The sequence below is a fragment of the Pundamilia nyererei genome, unplaced genomic scaffold, assembly GCF_000239375.1.
Source record: "Pundamilia nyererei isolate P.nyererei 1_Seehausen unplaced genomic scaffold, PunNye1.0 scaffold00348, whole genome shotgun sequence".
Taxonomy (NCBI): Eukaryota; Metazoa; Chordata; class Actinopteri; order Cichliformes; family Cichlidae; genus Pundamilia; species Pundamilia nyererei.
This window is the reverse complement of record NW_005187749.1, coordinates 286836-309206: the sequence shown is the minus strand read 5'-3', so window position 1 is coordinate 309206 and position 22371 is coordinate 286836. Positions and strand designations below refer to the sequence as shown.

The following is a 22371-nucleotide window of genomic DNA, read 5'->3' as shown; positions in this document are numbered from 1 at the left end:
ATACTTTTCTTTCTTATTCTCATTTAAAATGTATAGCTTTTAATAAATAATTATCTGAATCTGACACCCAATGTAAAACATATAGAAGTCCATTACTGTATATAGTAACTATTAAGTCTAATATACCCTAGTAAGCTATAGTACTTTTTCCTTTGGGAAGGTATCATCTGTGCAGTCTGCAGTTCTGTTGAAGAAAGATGTTGAATCTATTTAATTATTGTGGAAAAATAATAGATTTCTGTGCATTTTTTATTTATTTTTTTACACGTGCATTAAATTAAAGTTGATTACATCAATTAAGCATCATGAGGTGGAGGGTGGGGGGTGGTTCCCTATTTTTTTTTGCTGGAAGTTTGCAACCCTATTAGTTAGGTTGCTTAATATTTCCACTAAGTACTCTTTAAAATACCAGAATAGGGAGGATGGTGCAGGTTTAAGGTTATTAGATTGATCAGTGTTGCTGAACTATAAAATATTTTGGATGCAGTGTATTTTTTACATACAGGTATAACAGAATAGCTTTAGTGTTTGTTTAAACTTGAGTATGAACTTATACAAAATGCAGCAAGATATTAAAAAAACAGTTTTATTGATTAAAAAACACTATATCGGATTCATATCGGTATCGGCAGATATCCAAATTTATGATATCGGTATCGGACATAAAAAAGTGGTATCGTGCCATCTCTACTGACCTCCACTGTGGCCTTCAACATTATTCACTTATTAGTGCAGAAGAGAGACAGTGAGGGTCTACATGGAAATCATCTGAGACACTTCTTTGGTTGAAACAAATTCTTTCTTGAGATCTAAACTAAAAAAAGATGAGGAAATGTGCAGCTTCTGTAATGGCTCATTAAGTGTGTATGTATTGATTCGTCAAGTCTGAAACTAGATTGACACAGCGATGTGCTTCCAACAATTCGCTGTTTTGTGTGTGTGTGTTCAAAAGAGAGAGAGTGAGAGCATTCACCACCTGTTGTGGGGGTGAATAAAGAGGGTGGGAATGGGAGGCAGCTGTGCCCCTAATAACCCCCCTAACACATGATACACTGACCCCACTGCCACCATCTCCTAACTCAACCAAACACAGTGAAGTCAAAGCTCTCAACAGTATCATCTTACCCACATGCCCACTCCTTAAATACTGAGACTTAACGCTGTTATTGCACTGGTTTAATGCATATATTCTCTCTCTACAGTCACACACTAATAGAAAACATCGCAGCCAAACCGTGTGGCTGTGTAGTAACTCGATCTGGGGGGAATGCTGCTCATGTGTGGCATCTCAGGCCTTCTTTTAAATGCTGCTGTGTCTATTTACATCACACAAGTACAGTCCTTCTTTGCTTCTGCTGCCTTTTACAGCGCTCATCCCTCTGTAGGCCAACACTTCTGCTGTATAATCCACGTCTTCTTATACTGTATTTCTAAATAAACATACAACAAGCATCGTCATATTAAACACCTCTGGGGTACTCACCTGATGAAAAGCCATGAAACAGCTCTGCAACATCTTCTAGCTTATTATTGCTACCTTATTAGGCAGTACTAAATGATGCTGTCAGCTTTTGCACTGAAGTGCTTATAAAGCAAATGTTTGGCATTTATGTTTTGTCAGGCACAAAAAATGATCAATGATACTCTCACATGTGTTTGTTAAACACGGGCTCACAGGCTTAGATTAGATTTCTGTTCAATGGATGGTCAGATTAGAACCTGAGTCTTGTCTGAGATGTACCTGTGTGCCAAGTCTGGTTTCTCAACTCTGTGAGGAGCGTGTGTTTTGTGGTGAGATCAGAGACTAAGATTTCAATAATTCATTAAGCACTTTGGGTCAGCTTGTGTTGTTTTAAAAAGCTCTACAGTATATAAATCAAATTGAGTTGACTAATGTAGCTTCTTTGCTTTCTGTCAGCTAACTTGCAGCAAAAACCTTAATCATCATCTTTGTATCTTGTTATTCATTTCCTGCACCGCAGAGAGGAGGTCACATCCCTCAGTTTTCTGTTTAGAAAAACTGTAACAGGACCTAATTGAGCATCTGAAAGTGATAAATCAATGAATATTGCAACATCAAGCATGCATCCCAAACAGGCAGGCAGCACAAGGGAAGCAAAACAAAGACTGATCTGCATGAAAATCTGTGTCCATGTTTAGTGTAACATACCTGGATTGCATCTCTTGTGATTTGTGGCTGCTGGCAGATGATGCGGTGCTGCTGGTCTGCTGGCTGAGCTCCACCAGGGACTGGTAATACTGCTGCTGTTGCTGTTGCTGCTGTTTGTAGCGTGACAGGATGAAGAAGAGACCCAGGATGCTCTTTAAGTTGCCATTCCTGATTTCTGGAAGGTAAAAATGGATTGTAAGTGTTTGCCATGTTAGTTATTTAACAATTCCTCCATCATACGGCCATGGACCTACAGAATCAAATTCTCTATGAATAGAAATGTGACTTCAGTCTCAATCTCAGTCATCGCGAGCGTACACGCAGAGCACACATGTGCGATCTGCCTGCATCCATGTATCCTCTAAATCTACCTATGCATTTTCTTGGAATTAAAGTATTTTCTGCAAGTGAAAGTAATCAGCCAAAGATAACATTTTCCCAGAACATGTATTTTGACTTTCAAGCACTATAAAACGAGCATATGCTGATTGTGGAAGAAGAAAAAAACACTCAGGGACAGAGCTCAAGAGCAGCTGTTGTGAAGCAAACGTAAGTATTTAAAAAGAGCAATTACATAAAGATACACAGAGTTATAGAATAAGCACTTCAGTTACTTAACTGTATTTAGCAGGAATGATTAAGGCCACTGCTCAGAAGAAGGTCCAGCTGTTATACTGCAGATCCAAATAAAGCATCTCTAACCCGAGCTACACACAGCTGGATAATTTAGGAGCGGTGACCAGTAGGGAACTACTACTCTGATGTATTACTGGCACAAGTCTGTTGGACAAGCAGCCAAAAATATAAAAGAGCTACTTTGTTTATAGTTCTGCTCTCGCCATGAAATAAGGAAGTGACTGCATGTGCTGCTGGGTGAGGGTACACATTTCTGTGTACTGATGAAGGCAAAACCATTCAAATGCGTGAGATAAAAAGGAAGAATGAACAGTTTGGATTTTATTATCTGAATGACAACTAAAATGAAACAAGCTAGAAAACAGCGGCCCCGATAACCACGTATGAATCACCATATTCATGCTGCAAAATGAGCTCACAGCAGAAAAGAGTAACAAACAACAATAATAAGATAGAATTCACGTTTTGGATATCGGATCTTCAACAAATAGCAGAGCTGCAGATAAAGTAACTGCTTAAATATGCTGAAGAGGCAACAGAAAGAATCCTCTAATCAATAAGTCTATAGTGTAAATCTTACCCTGAACACTCTTGAGTTAATCTCAGACAAAACTCAAACAACACACACACACACACACACACACACACACACACACACACACACACACACACACACACACACACAGACATAGTGCTGAAGTAGGATCCAGTCGGCGATGAGGAAAAAGAATTGATCACTGGCTAACGCACCCGTTTGTGAAATGGGCTTTTCATACCAAACCCTCAGTGAGAGCTGGCACACAGAGGAATGGGAAGAATGGCAGTGGCTGACACAGGGTTTTTACTACATTTTTCAATCTGGTGAGGAACAAACATTCCCCCAGCCATCCGTGGCTATGCTGCAGAGGCTGTGAAAGTTAGGGAAGATTAATCTCTTGGGGGCGTTTCCTATTTTCTAACACCCAGAGGTGGTAATGTACACTAGGCCTTTGAGAGAATCAGAACAGAAAACGCTTTCTGTGCTTTAGGGAAAATAACGTTGCAGATTCTGCTGCACTGGGACTAAAACTGTTTTGCAACTTGTAAAAAAACCCCAGCCCCCACTGAAATGATACTGTTGAGGACAAGAAGCAGAATAATGCTTTATCGATCCAACAGAATAAGTGCTTTTGTGGAAAAACTCAGCAGCTCATTTTCTTTAAAGAAACTTTAACAGGATGCAGGCTTGGGCCAAGGTGACAATACCAACCACGCAATTCAGCAATGCTAATTTCTATCCCCCTTTTGAGAAGATGTTGTCTTTTCACATGCTTTTAATTTTTGGTGGATGATCTAGTTCCTCTTTCAAATTATCATGTAGCAGGTAATTTCCATTTAGACAGGGGATGAGTCCCAGATCTGTTAAAAGAGCCGTGTAACAGCGTTGTCCCCTGCAAATGACTTTAGAGGTAATTGGCAATGACAGACATGTTTTGGAGCCAGCATGACTGCCATGCATACTATGTTCACAGGCCAACATTTTATTCTAGTGCAGTGAAACTGTAAATACAGCAATCGTTTTGTGAACATGTGCACAACCAAAGGCTGATTTGTCTTCAAAATATTTGTGTTGTTTAGGAAAGCAGGACTAACAGTTGTAACCTAAATTGTGTTTAGAATTTAGGTATGTAGATGAATTCCTGACGTCACTATTCTGCCATATTTTCAGTTACTTTTCTGGCAAGAGTTTCTACACAAATTACTCAGCTTATCATCTAACAAAAGCTCTGTATGAGTGCCGGCTCAAAATGTGATGTGAAACTCTCCCGGTGAGCCACCTTTTTCTGTCCATTTAGAGTAAAAAAAAAAAAGAAGACTGCAGGATTCTGTGAGACACTGATGGCAGTTTGGTAAAGCTCACATTAGACATTTTTTGTCAGAGATCCATACCTGCTTCATGCCAGCAAGTGTCAGCAGGAGAAATGCTGCTCTGGAGCATTTAAAGAAGAAGTTATTTAATGAAACAGCGAGGCTAGGCAACACATGTCATCACTAATAGCCTGTGTTGCCTCCTTCACTTTTCTCATCAGCAGCTTCTGCCTTCTCTTTACTTCCGTAAGCTTTTTCTAAATAATTGTATTTTTAAATTTTTTCACGTTTTCCATCATTGCACTGCTTTGTCTTACTACCTTTCCTACCTCTACTTAAAAGGCTTGGGCCCTGCCTTCTGATTAGAGGACAAGTGTGTACCCGTGGTTGATCTTGTCCTAAAGCCACTAATGAAAAGGACTTTAATGTGGTGAGTAGGTCATACTATAGGTTTCCTGGTAGCACTGGAACCAAAAAGAGCCTGTCTTTTTAATAGCCTCAGTGGGTGAGACCCTGCATTGGAAAGAGTGTTTAATGACCTGCTGTACCCCTCAATGTAACCAATTATCAAGTGTAGGAAACATGTGTTTGGGGGCTTTACACCTGCTTTTAAGGGTGGAAATGCTACACTGAACTTCCTGAAGATAATTATCGCATTTGAAGAGGTAAAACTTTATGTTGCCGCTTTGAGATATTTTGTGTCCAAAAGGGTCAAGCTTGACCATGTGTTTTAGTGTATGAAGTTTGTCTTTATAACATGTTTAAGTTGACAACACAGCAGCATGCTCTCAGTAGCAGTGCAAACATTGGAAGCTGCAATTTCAAACATATTAATAATATTAGTGCAACTAGTATGGATGCTAAGTAGGCTTTAGGTGATGATAGTGTAAGTTGCAACAATGACTGAAATGTATCCTTGCAAAAATGTCAGATTTAGTTAGTCATGAGGATTTATGTCTGGGATCAGTTTCCACTGTGCCAACACATCCAGGAGATCTTAGGTTATTGAATTTTAATTGGAAGTCTTTCTTTGTCTCAAGTCTTTAGTAAAAAAAGCCACCATCATCCTCCTCTGTAGTGTGTGGACTCAATTTCATTAAAGCCTATACGTCCCCTCGGTGAAATGTTTGTACGGGGACTAAAACACTCTTCAATGAGACGACTTTTTCCGGAACTTTGGTTTAAAGCCTCCCACCAGTGAGCTGCAAGGAGACTTCTGGAATAGCTATTGCAATAAGTAGTTTCTAGGTTCCTGTATGCACATCAAGCCTCCCACTTTATTTTATTCCCACATCTTGTAAAACTATAATAAAGACTGCATATTGCCAGGAAAGCCCTGGGCAAATTCAGTTAGACATGAGATGGCAGACACGGCTGTCTCATTCAAGTCACAAACACAACCAACACATGCTCAATAGAAGAATGACCAAGAGAAGCCAGCAAATGAAATGCATCAGCAACAGCAATGAACAGGGTAACCAAATAGCCCATATATTTACAGACCCACTTTGAAATTCCAAGCCCAGCAAGTCACTTTGCTGTTTTTAGTGTTGTAACTGAGCATGGAGAATTTAGAGCTGTCGGTCAGTGTGTCAGCCTGTTAGGCTATTTCTGCTGCTCGAGATGTCAAGGGAAAGTTCAGCCCATTAATATTTAAAGGGAGCAGAAACAACATGGGTCGGAGCAAGCACTGGTCCTTGTAGATGTGCATTGTGAGTATAAACCTTTATGAATATGATATAAACATCCCAATACGTACTGACAGAGAAACTATTAAATGTTCTTTAAGATCTCCGTACTTTGAAACGTAACAATAACAACGATTTCATTTATTAAGGGGAAAAAAGCTACGCAAACCTACCTTGCCCTATATGAAAAAAGTAATTGCCCCCAAACCTAACTGGCTGAGCAGCAAAGACTGAAATTAGTCTTTCACATCACTGTGGAAGAATTTTGGCCAACTCTTCTTTGCAGCATTTTGTTAATTCAGCAAACCTGAAGGATGCTGGGTAGAGGTCGGCCTGTTAAAAGTCATGCAAAGCATCACAATCAGATTTTATGTCCTGAACTCCATCTTGTTCTTTTGAGTCGTTCAAACGTGAATATGTGTGTTTCACTGTCCTTCTCCTTGTCTAGCAGAGATCAGAATTCATGTTTTCATCAATGACAGACAGTTGTCCAGTTCCTGAAGAAGCAAAGCAGCCTCGTCACACTACCACCACCATGTTTGACTGTTGGTATGATTTTCTCTTTATAAAAAGTTGTGTTAGTTTTATGCATGAATGAAACAGGATGCAAACCTTCCAAAAAGTTTTGCGTTTTACTTGTCAGTCCACAGATTATTTTACCAAAAGTGTTGGGATCATCAAGTAGTTTTTTTTCCAGTGTGTGTGTGTGTGTGTGTCTGTGTGTGTGGTCAGCTGTGATTTTTGCTTCGGAACTCTTTATGTTGAATCATGATCACTGACCTTCATAGAGACTGTGGGGCCTGCAGTTCTATAGATGTTGTTCTGGGTTCTTTTGTGACCTCCTGGATGAGTCACTGATGCCTGTGACTCCTGATATCCTCACCACTGTCCAAAGTTTTCTTCATTTGTGGATAAATGGCCCTCACTTTGTTTCTCTGAAGCCTCAAAACCTTAGAAATTACTTTGTACCCATTTCCAGACTGACAGATGTTAATGATTTTGTTTTTCATCTGTTCTTAAGTTTCTTTAGATTGTTGCATGATGCGTTTGATCTATTTTATCTTTTATCCTACTTCACTTTCTCAGAAAGGTTCTATTTAGGTGATTTCTTGTTGTGATTCGGTGCTATAAACATTAAATAGAATAGAATTATTCATACCTTGGTGTAGCTTGCAAAATTTAATTCAGTTTTTAAAAAATATGCTTAATCACAGTTTATTTATGATTTTTGATTATCTGAAACATGCAAGTGTGACAAATATGCCAAAAAAAGAAAACAGAAATGGCACAAATAAGTTTTCACTGCACTGTATGTGCTGCTTGCTGTACTGAAGACATTTTGACTGCAGTTGTACATACAGATACTTTTTTATGGAACCTTAAGGTGTCCCTGCAGAGTCAAATCAAATGTAAAACGTATTCTTAATATATTGTTTGGAATGTCTAACCCTAGCCTTGTGAGACAGTTTCAGACAATCATTCACTTTGGCAGAAGCTGTTCAGAGTAGAATGCTTCATAAGACTGGCGTGTCTTATAAAGCATGTACTGTGTACCCTGATGGTCAGGAGGCAAATCCTGCCCTGCAGTTTTTATCCTCCCACAATCCACTCTGATGCCCTAATGACTGCCTACACTGCCATAGTGAAAGCTGTCATGATACCAGTGTGGTAAATTCCATTACCGTGAAGTACACTCACATGTCTCGGAAACAGGCTTAAACCAGGTTTCTGAAAACATTTGGTACTGTGAAGAAATGGAAACCTACCCACAGAGGATGGGTCGCATTGAAGCCAAATAAATTTTCCAGATTTAGAAATTAGACAAATACAACAGCCACATCTCTCTTCTGCTGCTCCACCGACTTAATTAAGTTTAATCAGGCCTCAAATTTTGTATTATTCCTACCTTCTGCTGAGAGCCCTTGTACATTCACTCCTCTGGCATCCAGGAAACTGAGGCAGGCATCCACATTCTCAATCTGTTGAGAAGATGGCAGACAGTCAGCACAAAGCACAAAGGATGTGATGACACTTAACATTCAATGAGCCTAAATGTCTCGGGGCAGAGGGCTCAGAGGATGGAGCTTATCAGCATTATGACCCATAAAGAACATCATTGTGTGGTTATTACCCGACCCCCGCACAACCTTGGGATCAGGCCGCATGACATACTGACTGCAGTGTGACGCCACCTACACAATCCGCTGCATGTCATGTTCACGGATTCAAGGGGAGACACAAGGCCATATGTACACAGTATGCTGGTAAGTGGTAGAAATACACCCCCAGAGTACTAACATATATAAGCAAGACACAAAGATATGTGGTACTTTGACACATACAACCCAACAACAGAGACAAACACAGGAATAAGCATTCGCATAATTTACACATAAACACAATGACAATAGTACAGTGTGGCCCACGCTCACAGTGTAGGCAACAACTGCCACCTATGTTTCAGCTGTACAAAGGCGCACTGAGGCTGCAGTTATGAGGGGGATTTTTGCCATCCTTGACAGCAGCTAGCGGGTCGCTTCATTAACATGGTGGCCACCCGCCAATCCCCCTTAATAGGCCTTTTATGATCAGGCCAAAGGTCTTAGCGCTTTACGCAGCGCAGTGTGTCAGGGCCATACAAAGGGCAGGCTGGGCAACTCAGCCAGACGTCCAACGGGCAATGATGATTCATGAGCTGCAATTCCCTGTCAGCCCTCTAAAGCCTGCTAGCTTTTTCTCTCTTTTAAATGTGCGCTTGCTCTGTATTCTTTTCTCTCTTCATCAAAAAGAATCAGGACACTGAGTCATATCTGTACACAGGCTGTTTGGCAACTGCATTGTCTTCAATGTGTTATGTGTCTTTTAGTAAGGAATCAGCTTAAATGTAACAAGACACGGAACTTGATATTTTAAATGTTAGGGCAGGGCTACAGCGGTCATATGTGGTGAAGCTAAAAAAAACCTCAGAAAAATTGATAAAACATCTCTGTGGATTTTTTCCTCACACAGGTGCAGAGCCCTGGTCTGAGTGCTACTTGAAGCAGTAGTGTCCACAGATTTTCTTTTAACTCTGTCACTCCCTGCAATGCACAAAAGGCTCAATATAAGTGAGCTGAGTGAAGAAGTTAAACTTCTCCAATAAAGTAAGATGGATTCAAATCCTACAGATGAAGGCTTGCAGAAAGCCTTCATCTTTTACCATATGAATCATCATGCTGACACAATCGCACATGCAGCACAAGCTAGAGCACTTAAAATAGTATGATGACACAATTAATTTTATGGTTAATGCGGATTCCATTTACAACAAAACTAATCAGAGATCATTTTTTGGCAGGACATTATGAGGCTTTGGACTGATGGAAAGGATCCTTATGCTCACTGTCAACCTGACTGTGGAACAAACAGAACGGGATTGTCAGAACTGCTGGAAAAATGAATGGTGATCTAAACTTCACTAGACAAGCTGGATCATCAGTTTGTCTTAAGGAAAGCCCCATCTATTGGTGAGACAGAGAACTCTCTTTACTCTGACTTTGAACTAATGCCCTCAGGACGACGTTGTAGGACGCCACTAGCTGGCAAAAAGGATTTAAAAAGAGATCATTTGCGCCAAAAGCAGTAAGTATACTGAATAATAAGAAGCTGTGATGTCCACTCAAAGGCTCAAACAGCACCTCAAAAGCCATTGCTGAAGTACAGCAACCACTTAGCAGCCACCTTGTCTCCCAAATATGATGTTTATACTGGTTGTACCAATGGGAGGCTGCATGGGACACAAATTCACAGACGGAGCTTCTCCATCTGCCTGACACAACTTATAACCACCCACACACAACAAACCCCGGTTTCCATATTCTTTCCCCACATGTTGCGCTCAAAGACGAACATGTGTGCTCTGGCGTTAACTTTGTTTGATTCTTCCAGACGCACGTTTAGAAGTTTGCATGTTGAGAGACATGTGCGAAGCAGCATTCGTCTCATTACGCCAGTCTAATTAGGTTTGAAGATGTGTGTTGTAGGAGTTCTTGCAGTCTAATGCCTGCCAAAACAAACAGCTTATAGGTACAAAAGATATGCCATCAAAAACATTTGCGAGATAACAGACGTTTTTATCAGCAACTCAACTCAGCTCATTCAGTTGCAAATATTTACAACACAAAGGAGTGCTGTACTACTTTGCATCTTCTCCAGGGCAACGTATGTGTTTGAAGTCTGATTTAATAGCTGATAAAGACAAAAAAGGACCAAACCCATAAACATGCAGTAAATCTCTTTAGTTGGAGACAGATCTGCCAGCTTTTAAAGCATCACAGAAACAAGCCTGTGCTGTTATCCTCTGTGACTTCAAGTGGTCTACCAACTATGAATTCTGAGACTTTTAGACATAACCGCTGTTTGTTTTTAGTCTGCATTAACTGCAAAATGACGTAAACAAGGGGAATAATGATTGAAGGCGTTGATGACGGCTGGAGCATTAATGTTCCACAGGGTCCTGGCGATGTTTAACTGCTAGTTTGGTGGGTGGATTGGCTTTGTGGCATCCTGTAACAGCCTCTAGAGAAACCGACATAATTTATTTTTCCTACACATCCTGGCATCACACAGATCCACATAAGCCATTAAAAGCCATTTGAAAATGGGGCATTATGATGAGGCACACTTTACTAAATCATGAAATACTTTAAGCAGAAAAAGGGGAGCACATATTGAGGGGTGACAGGAGTGCACATGTAAAACACACACACGAGAGGAAGGAGGAATGAGGGGTGCTGTTAAGTTTCTGCGATGAATAACTTTGAATTAAGCTACATTTCATTTACAGCGTCACAGTCCGAATCAAAATTCCTGATTCTCTGTAACATGGGCAGCAGGGCAAAGACGACTTATGCAAGTTTCATCCTTTCTGAGGATGAGGACTCCCTGGTACACCTGTCTTACACTGTCTTGTATAAAATCATTGGATGCTGAGGTGAAGCCAAAGGAACACAAATGAGCTACACTCATTTTATTTGCATTTGTATTACAAAACCCTAACCTGCTAAATATGAAGAGAACAGTTTCAAATTTTGTCCATGTGATACAAAGGCCTCTGCAATGATCATATAAGTCACAGAAATAATGAAGTGCTCAGATGTCTCTTTGTCATGATGAACTGGTGAAGCCTAAATCCATCTATCAATCTCCTGCTCCCTTCTCCCCTCATCCGTGAACCCAGAGATATTTTAAACTTCTCCATTTGGGGCAGAAACCTGTCCCTGACCCCAAGTGTCAGTGTCCATTCATCCATTCACTTCCGTTTATCCCTTTCAGGGTCACAGGGGGCGCTGGAGCCTATCCCAGCTGTCTTAGGGCTAGAGGCAGGGTACACCCTGGACAGGTCGCCAGACTGTCATTGTCAGTGTTTTTTCCCTTTAATGGCTGACGACCATTGCCTCAAACTCGGAGGTGCTAATTGTCATTGCTGCTGCTGAAAACTGCTCCAGTGAAAGCTAGAGGCCACCATCTGATGAAGTCCGCACAACCACAAGATTTACACAAAGTAGAGATGAGACCAAGGGCCACCAAAGTGGAAGTTTTCTGGCCCTTGTCCCCACTTAGAAATTCTATCCAAAGAAATAATGAACAGAATCAGTGACTAAGAGCAGCCCTGGCTCCCCCACTAACATACTTAGGGAAATGTAGCATACCATTTGACTGCCACCCCTCATTACAAGCAGCCATCATTATATACACTCAACAAAAATATAAACGCAACACCTTTGTTACTGCTCCCATTCCCCATGGGATGGACGTAGAGACCTAAAATTCATTCCAGATACACAATATAACCATCCCTCCCAAACAGTGGTCACAAATCAGTCCAAATGTGTGGTAGTGGGCACATCTGCTATATTGAGATAATCCATCCCACCTCACAGGTGTGCCACATCAGGATGCTGATCTGACATCATGAGTAGTGCACAGGTGTACCTCAGACTGCCCACAACAAAAGGCCACCCTGGAATGTGCAGTTTTGTCTCACAGCAAAATGCCACAGATGCCACAAGCAATGAGGGAGCGTGCAATTGGCATGCTGACAGCAGGAATGTCAACCAGATCTGTCGCCCGTGCATTGAATGTTCATTTCTCAACCATAAGCCGTCTCCACAGGCGTTTCAGAGAATATGGCAGCACAACCAACTGGCCTCACAACCGCAGACCTCGTGTAACCACACCAGCCCAGGACCTCCACATCCAGCAGGTTCACCTCCAAGATCGTCTGAGACCAGCCACCCAGACAGCTGCTGGAACAATTGGTTTGCACAACCAAACAATTTCTGCACAAACTGTCAGAAACCGTCTCAGGGACGCTCAACTGCATGCCCGTCGTCCTCATCGGGGTCTTGACCTGACTCCAGCTTGTCGCCGTAACAGACTTGTGTGGGCAAATGCTCACATTTGATGGCGTCTGGCACGTTGGAGAGGTGTGCGCTTCACGGATGAATCATGGTTCACATTGTTCAGGGCAGACGGCAGCTGAGAATGTCCCAGTTCTTGCATGGCCAGCATACTCACCGGACATGTCACCCATTGAGCATGTTTGGGATGTGCTTGACCGGCGTATACGACAGCGTGTACCAGTTCCCACGAATATCCAACAACCTCGCACAGCCATTGAAGTGGAGTGGACCAACATTCCACAGGCCACAATTGACAATCTGACGACTCCATGCGACGATGTGTTGCACTGCATGAGGCAAATGGTGGTCACACCAGATACTTACTGGTTCTGGGTCCCCAGACCCCCAATAGTGCAAAAAACTGCACATTCCAGGGTGGCCTTTTGTTGTGGGCAGTCTGAGGTACACCTGTGCACTACTCATGATGTCAGATCAGCATCCTGATGTGGCCTTATCTCAATATAGCAGATGTGCCCACTACCACACATTTGGACTGATTTGTGACCACTGTTTGGGAGGGATGGTTATATTGTGTATCTGGAATGAATTTTAGGTCTCTACGTCCATCCCATGGGGAATGGGAGCAGTAACAAAGGTGTTGCATTTATATTTTTGTTGAGTGTATGTAGTGAGTGTAGATAGCGATTAGTCAATCGGAAACATGCAGATCCTTTATACAGTTGGCACAAAAGTCATTCCAGTTACCAGATTTCCTTATTTCCCCAAACACAGGTGAAGAGTGCAAAGTTTGAATGAGACTTTGTGCCGTATTAAACAGGCTATTAATGTTAAATAAACCAGGTTGAAATACGCCAGACGTTTCCTATCATGGTGAGGCATTGAAAGCTCTAAAAGATGTTACAACAAAGGGCTGCTTTTAATGCCGTATCTGTGATGAATGTGGCATTGTTGTGTCATGCGTCACCTTTTTATCCTTAATAGCATCTTAAAATAAAAACAACCACAAAACAAACAAAAAAATGTTCACTTGAGGACTTTATGGCTACTGCTTTTTCATATAAATCAAAACTACACAAACAGTTTAGAGACTTTTTGTCTTGAGGTGTTCTTTCTTCCATTAAAACACCCTGTGAATTTTTCTAACCACAAAATAAAAATAATATTTAATAGTACTTGTGTTAAAAATCTTGTCTTTGCTTAAAATTTTCAGTTTAAAAAGCAAAGTTATAGAAATTCAACTCTACAGTGGTACATTCTCCTATTCTTTCTACTCCAGTAAGACTCAGTAAGACAAACATTAGATGTTGGCTACATCTACTGTACATGTTTTCAGTTCAATTCCCCGAAGTCCCATCTTACATATGAAAAGTGAACTGGAGCACGTTGGGCCTCTCTAAAAGTATCAAGTGACTGATGTATGATGGTTGGAATTGGAAAGTGTTATCCCTTATATTGCAACTGTCAAATACAAATGAGCCAAACACCTCAATTATCACTTTCTACGGGACAGAAAACAACCTTCTTCAAGACAAGACTGGAAAACCAGGCGTTAGCGCTTTGTAGCCCATGAGCACTGCTAAGTAATTGAAGGGTTTTACTTAAAATGCTACATCTCCACTGGAAAATAAATGCCACCTTACATCCTTCAGTCCGTTTTTCAAAAACACAGATGACTCAAGCTTCACAAACAGAGCCATTTTGTGAAGTTTTGGCATGATTCAGTAGAGTTATAGCTTTTGTTTTAAACCATTTTATTTTGAAGCCAGTAATCATTATATGAATCCTTATTATTTATTATATATATTTATGTTATTCCACACCTACATGGAAACATAATTGCAATCCTGGCCATCGCAGCACTGGGAGATTTAACAGAGGCTCTTGTTTGTGCGTTGTGTCAGGAGAGTGACGGAGCCGACCACATATTTATTCACGGTTGCTGTTCACACCCTCGGCTGCAGCTCTGCAGCTCACAGTCGGACATATACCAACAACAACAACCTACAACAGTCAGAGCACCAAGTTTATGGCGTTATTTTTGTGCCCTATTCTGAGCGCACGTAAAAAAATAAAAATAAAAATTGAGCGCATGTAAAAAAAAAATTTGCAGGTGCAAGTGTTGCATTTTGATGAGAAATTTATTTTGAGCGAAGAAAAGCTCAATTTGAGTGAATAAAAATTCATTGCTGCGTTCAAAAAATTTATTTCAGTGTTTGCTATTATCCACACACACAACAGCAGCCCCTCAGTTTTTTGCATGTGTTGCTCGCGCTATCAACATTTCTGCCCGTGTGCGTTCAACTCTTTCTCTACACCGTTATATTTGTGCCACAAAACCAGCCAATCACAGACTTGGATGCAAAAAATCTGGTTGGCTGTTCTGGTCTCCAATCAGCTCGAAATGACGAAATGCAATATCCCAGAATCCATTTCGTCCCAAACTCAAACGAGGCAGTGGCGGAGGAACACAGAGTGGCGGAGTTTGAAATATTACTCTGTCTGGGTCACAAAATAAACTTTTAAGATATTTTCATGCGAGAATGTTTCTGTGTAAACTTCAAATATCTGCTCGATTTATCAAGACGTCACATATTTGCATAAGTGCTCTAACGTTTTCGGAGATGCCTGTTACCCACCAGCTGACTGGGTGGTCTCTCGGGTTAAACATAATATAAAAGGCTGAACTGACAAAAAATCACCGACTACACCACCAGGTATTATAGGAAAAACCATAAAGCCTTCGAACTAAAACAAACGCTGTTGTGACAGTGATGTACACTGTCTTGTTGGTATATGGGGGCTCAGGGGCGATCGTGGCTCAAGAGTTGGGAGTTTGCCTTGTAATTGGAAGGTTGCCGGTTCGAGCCCCGGCTTGGACAGTTTCGGTCGTTGTGTCCTTGGGCAAGACACTTCACCCGTTGCCTACTGGTGGTGGTCAGAGAGCCCGGTGGCACCAGTGTCCGGCAGCCTCGCCTCTGTCAGTGCGCCCCAGGGTGGCTGTGGCTACAATGTAGCTGCCATCACCTGTGATACTAGAAAGTAATATTAAATAAATTCTAATAACAGCTGATCAAGCTTGAACGTGCTTTCTTCGCTCAAAATAAATTTCTCAAAATGCAACACTTGCACCTGCAATTTTTTTTTTTTACGTGCGCTCAGAATAGTGGCACAAAAGTAAGGCCATACAAGTTTAAGCCGGAGAGGCGTGATTGCGGATGTGGCCCAGGTGCGTCCGGCCCACTGCAGCAGCTGCACCGTAGACCACGCCCCGCCACATACCCGACTGAGGCCGGCGAACCTTACCCCCGCGGCAGGAAATCGGGAGAGGCAATCAGCGCCCCGGCCCCTGGCCCAGCGACAGGGAGGTGTCCATCCGCCCTCGTGTCCAGTGACTGATGACTCAGGTGTATCCAAATAAATCCTGCAGACACAAACCACTGCGCCACCCTTTTAAGACTTTTCTCTAAAAGACCAAAATCGATACCAACTAGAGCTAAGAAATCCCTGTATCAAAGTTCATCTCTCTTCTTCCAATCACCCCACGTGGCAAAAGATAAAGACTGTTTTTGTACCTATTAATTCCTCTTGGCACATGAAACCTGATGAGGCAGAACTCCTCACTTGTGGAGACAACACATAGTTGTGATACTTTTTACAGCCAGAACATACTTTATTAATCACTGCTGCTTTGAAATCTAAAGGTTTACATGGATAAAAAGCCAAATCCCTGTGCTCTCTAGAGGCCACTTGTAGTCCAAACGTCTAGCAAGCAGAATTAAACATGATTTTTCTTTCCCCCCCCATAAAAAGCCAAGGCCTGAAGGATACTACGGGTTAGAGTGGTTCACCACACATTCAGGATTTAGAGCCACTCAGCCTTTCTTTCAAATAAACCAGTTCTCTTGCTGTCCGTGACCTCTGCATCAACTCCCTTCATCAGATTTAGGGTCTGACACTCCATCTTCCACTGGTGTTGTCCTAAACCCCCATCTTGTCACTATCAACGCATCCACAGCAGGCAGCTGCTGACAGACAATGAATCAAAATGGATAAAATGAAACAGAACTTTAGTGTAGCTGATGGGCAAAGGGCAGGCTGGGTTAAAGCATTCTGTCTCATAATCCAGGGATCATCGCTCATCATGTCAAAACCCACAGCAAAGGAAATTTTTCCTCTCATCTGGTACTGGCTGAAAAACCATTTGGTGCAATATTGATCACAACATCAGTCGCCATAATCCCTTACCCTGTCTGAAATCCTTCTCTGCTGTAGCTGAAGATCTGTGGTTGTTGCTCATTTTTTAAATCACCATAAGAGTGAACCTCACACACCCAGATTTATCCAGCTCACTCAGGCTTACAGAGGTGATGTTTGCATTCACAGCAGCCTAAATGTTATGAAGCTCTGTGTCATAAAACTTTTCTAACACAAGAAAACCAAACTGAAATCATTCAATTCAAGTGGTTCCTGATTTTTATCACATCGTACCTCATATTCCTGTAAATAAAACTATATAGCTTTAGCAAAATCCTTTGAAGATGATGCAGCGCTAGCTCAGTCAGCACGTAAACACACATGATGTATAATCAACATGTGTGTGCCAGCACAAACCTATATCTATGGATGTCTCAATTAAATATGGTGGCGCATTTTCCAGTGTTTACAGCATCAAATAACTTGGAGGTCTTCCATGTGGCTTTGTGCATCTGCTGCACACACGGGGTGTGTGTCTGCATGTGTGAGAGAGTGAAAGCAAGGCAGACAAAGATGTTTTATGGATAAAAAAGTCTCTTCATCAATGTCTGGCCTAATCCCTTTAAATCTGTTTTCGCTGTTTGAGTCAAAACTCATTATCGCTTCAGTCAATGATGGAGTAATAAAAAAATATTACAACAGTGATGCAATGCACACACAAAGATTGCTCCTACTGTCATTTCATCTGTCCCCCTTTATCCGTCTGTTCTCCCTTTTATTTTCTTTCATTTTGGGCACGGCTCAGTCTGAGCTACAGTTGGACAAACTCTAATCGTACATCAGTGACATCAGGAAAGAATCAGCGAGTTCTTTTATTTTGAATGCAAATATCCAAGATCTTCTCCAAAAATGGCTGATCAGCTAAAGAAACAACAAAAAAATTGTTTATAATCCTATAAACTAAGAAGAGACGAATTTTAAAAAGAAGAGTCAAAAATCTAATCAAAGCCGAGACTAAAATATTCCGAGTTTTAGTCCCAGCTGAAAAGCAGTGGAGTGACATTATTTGGTTAATGGAGCACACCTTTTAAACATACTGAATGGCATCAAGATAACCAATCTCACTTAACCTCTTCCCAGCTGATGGTTTTGCAAATAACTCTGTCAGCGAGTGACAGAAGAAACAGAAGTATTCTTGTTGTGTAAGAGAGTAAGCAAACACAGAAGAGGGCAGAGGAGCGGAGGGTGTTTGTCACAGACTAGAAGACAAGTATTTCTTGTTGGCTTTTAGGCTGACGCCAGCTATGTCCTTTGTCTTCCTCATATTCATTGTTGCAGTCCTGCTCTAAGAAGGTAAACAGCACCAACATGATGGATGGTATTACTGTTGACAGGTGACAGATTTGTCTGCCAGTCATGGCTGAGGCTGTTTCTCCTGCGAGGGTCAGTGAGGTTAAGATGCTCACTTATTAGGCCTGTGTTTGTATAACCTGCTGAGCAGCAGTGATGCAGGAGTGAAATATGCTGCCATTCACTCACTCTCTCACCCACTCTTTCTGCTCCATCAGCTGAGAGAGTTCTGTCCTTCAGTAAAATGCCTCAAAGCTCTGTCTGTAAGCTGCTTCTAAACTCGCCACATTCAATGTGTCTGTTTTACTTTATTATGCACACCATATTAGATGTCCTTTCTGTTACTTATCTCGTTTAATCCTGTCCTCATTTAAATCATTTCAAATATCTCTAAAGACTGATACATATACCTATTTATGACAACACATTAAAACAACCTATAGAAGAAAAATAATAATTGGAATAATTCATTGGCCTAAAACATATGTAAATGGGTCCCACTTAGTAAGTTGTGATGCCAGAAGTCTTACAGGAGTCTTAAAAAGCGAGTACCAACAATAAGGCTGTGTTTTTGCTTCTGAACCTAAAATAGTGGTTTGAGAAACTCGTCTCAAGGCTGCAGAAGTCACGCCGCAGCATCTTCTCTCTTCTCACCCGCCGCAGAAGATAAAACAGTGCTGCAGATTTTACAGCAGCCTTTCACAGATGTTGAATGTCAGATATGATTTAGTCTGCTGGAGTGGTCAGAATGTGGCCATAAATTTTTACTTTAAATTCCTTGAACTATAACACCACTTACAGCAGGGCCTGTTTTTTTTTTTTTTTGTTTTTTTTCTGTTTCACTGGTTAATAAGGACAAGCACAGTGTGGCTGTTTAGGAACCAAAAGCTGGGTGTACACATTTGTGGTTATACCCAATAATCTGCAGAGATGTGACATGTTATAGTAGGTCCTTTGTTGAACCGACTTTGTGATAAATCAGCTGTAATCACAAAGAACTGCTAAGACATTTAAATATTCCCTTGTACAAGCAGTGAGTGGGCACTACTTTTAATTGTGTAAAGCCAGTGGAATGAAAACATAGGAATCGCATGACTCCCATGCAAAACTACTGCTAAAATCATGAATTTTGACTCTGTAAACACGTGAAACACAGTTTTTCCTTTTTCCTTTGCAAGGCTGAGCATACTACAAGCTAGCCACTTTCTGTTCAGGCAGCTAGGAATGAAAATGATGCTTAAGGACCATTTGCAGCAGTGACACATCCAAAGTCATGCAGCCCGTGGCTGGGGAAGGTGCCAAGGGTCACTGAGGGCAGGGAGGTGGATGAGGGAAGCTACTGTAACAGCACAAGCTGAAGGTTGGCAGTGAGTCATATGGTATAAACGTACAGAATAAGACAGATTGAAGAGTGACACGAGAAAAAAGCATTAAAGAAACCCATGCAAGCAAAAAACAGGTTAAGGACAGGGTGAGTGAATCGGTAGAGGACAGCTATTCCCAAACTGAAACAATCACAGGGAATACGGGTCGGTCGAGAAGGGTTGCAGCTGGTATTTCACAGTGAAACAAACTGAGGCAGATCAAAGTTTAGCAGTGCTTCACTGTGCCCATTTAACAAGCCAGCTCTTCGCTCCCTTACAGAACATTTGCCGATGCCATTCAACTATAATGAGTGATTAAAAGCTTCCAATTGAGACAAGTGAGCTTGTAACGAGCCCCAAGGTGCTCCATTTATACCACAACCATGTGAGGGGATCCGTCGATGCCCAGAAAACAACAGAGAAAAAGACATATGCCACACGGATGCTTCAACACATATAAAGAGCAGAGATAGATAAGCAAATATTGTTAATCAAAGCACAGATGCTGGGGCATTTGGGTCTCTGCACCTGATCCAGTAAAAATTAGATCAAACTTAGACCTTTGGTCCCGAGTTTATTTTTGATTTAGTCATCCTGAAATAGATTGCAGATTTTCACTATTTCACTTATAAAGACCTGCTCTTACTAGATTTCTAGTTCTGTGAATGTATACTTTGCTAAAAGCTAAACAATTCCTCAGACGTCCACATGAACACGACAAAATTAGCTCGTTACATAGATGAATTATAAAGATTAGGAAACACCAAAAGATGCCTCTAAAATTATAAGTGGCGCAAATACCCAGAGGTTCAACCCAATATCACAACAAAGCATGTAATAGGCAGTAGCAGTTGCAGTAAGTTTCAGTGGCAACAGCTGAGGGAGATATTTTATTTCAAGCCAACATGAAAATAATCACAGGAAAGTGTTTAAACAGACATATTAGCTCCCTTGCTTAATGGACTCTGACGATTAAAGGCGTGGACTGTACTTCATGTTTTTTGCTCACTATCAACTTTGTGGCTTTAAATATATCTCCTCCTGCTGGTAATGCAGCTTCTGCATTCGTATCTGCTTTATATTTTGAAGAGGCAAAGCGTGAAATGGACACGGTGGACGGGCATCTCTAATACATGTTTTGCTGTGAAACCGGGTTGAGAGGTTTCTATATAAGCTCTGCGTCACGTGTGTGACTTTGTTTTGGCTTTGATGGCCCATCACAGTAGAAGCATGTGTTGCACAGCTGTGTGATGATGTTAGTTCACTACTGCTGATCAAAATTACAGTAGTGATTTTTCCCACTGATCAATGCCACTCTGAAACACAATATTTCAAATATCAAATGTAGTTCCAGCAAATGTTAGCTTCTAGTTGAGTGTGCACCCTGTACAGTGATCCTGGGTGCAACCCTCTTCTGAAAAGATTATTACTACTATTATTATTCTGAAAGGTGTTACCTCAGCCTTTGATGCAGAAGGTATTTATTGATGTGTTTTAGATGTTTGTCCTATGGGTAAAAATTGGAATGTGAACCCTTCTAGTCACTCTCTACCCGCTCTGCCATCAGGGCATACAGACTGAACAATAAGAATGAAATATATTCGGTGTGGATGTAGCTTCAGCAGCTTAAACAGGCCATCTGCCTCCTCCTCCTTTACTCGCAGCCAGTCGCCGGGCATGCAAAATGACATCAGGGATGTTTCAGAAACCCTGAGTTCCCATCATCCATTTGTCAGTGTATTTCCAGACCAAATGACTCTCATAATAGGCTAGTCGTCTGACAGCCAGGGCTGCTGTAATCAAATCAAAGACCAGAAAAATACTGTCACACAAATGCCAGTTGGTTTTGCTTAGCAGGAACCTAGGCCAGGAACTCAAATTAGGAACACAATCAATTAGAAGCAGAGATTAATAGCGAGCTGTGCCGACGACGAAGCGTCAGGCCAGTGAAGATAATGCCACTGAGCGACTCGTGCTGTTCGTCCTCGCGTCTGGCTGGTGTGCAAGCTGCCAACAGATGGAGCCCAGATGAAACTGGTGGACTTTTATAGTCTCCAAGAAACCCTACATGCAGTTAACCCTGAATTGCAGCACACACCCAGTCTAATCATAAGAGAAAGGCTAAAACACTCAAAAGTATACATTTGTAAATAACTATGCTGATCAAATCATATCTGGTTCATTTATAAGATTTGTAGTCACTGACTGCATAGATTTGTGCCATGCAAGCAGTATTGTTCCGGGTACCGAAATGCATCAGTGATTGGATGAGTGGGTAGTTAGTTAAAAACTATCATTATCTTTTAACTGCTCATCTAGCAGCACTCAGCTAATAATGTTATTTTGTCTAATACTTTAGTTAATGACCAAATACTTTGAGCCAACCAGCTTCAGCTAGACAGTGTATGTGTTTGTTAGTGCATCAATAATTTATTATTTATTAAGAAATGTAAGGAAGCAACTTTTCTACTATAGTGTAGCCATTCTGAACATGTTCGCCACGACATTTAAGCTGAACATTTGACTAACTTAAGCTGTTGTGTTTACTTCAAACTGAGCACTCTTTAAAGGTTAACAACACAGAAATCTCATGGTTATGATTTGTTTTTATGTAATTAAAAAATTGCAAATCTCTGCACATCACTAAATAGAAACAGTACTTCAGATACCAGTCAGAGGAGCTTACATTCCCTCACAATATATTGTGCTTTTTAAAG

At 41.3% G+C, this 22371-nt stretch overlaps 1 protein-coding gene across 6 annotated transcripts in view; it reads right to left on the bottom strand.

Moving 5' to 3' along the window:
- nav3 (neuron navigator 3) overlaps positions 1 to 22371 on the bottom strand; it is a 184254-nt gene that overhangs the window by 103006 nt on the left and 58877 nt on the right. For all 6 annotated transcript variants that reach the window (XM_005752184.1, XM_005752185.1, XM_005752186.1 and 3 more), the window contains exons 4-5: positions 8249 to 8321; positions 2171 to 2345 (exon numbers count right to left, since the gene is read on the bottom strand). In XM_005752184.1, coding sequence (XP_005752241.1) covers positions 2171 to 2345; positions 8249 to 8321 — 248 coding nt within the window. The remainder of the gene's footprint in view (positions 1 to 2170; positions 2346 to 8248; positions 8322 to 22371) is intronic.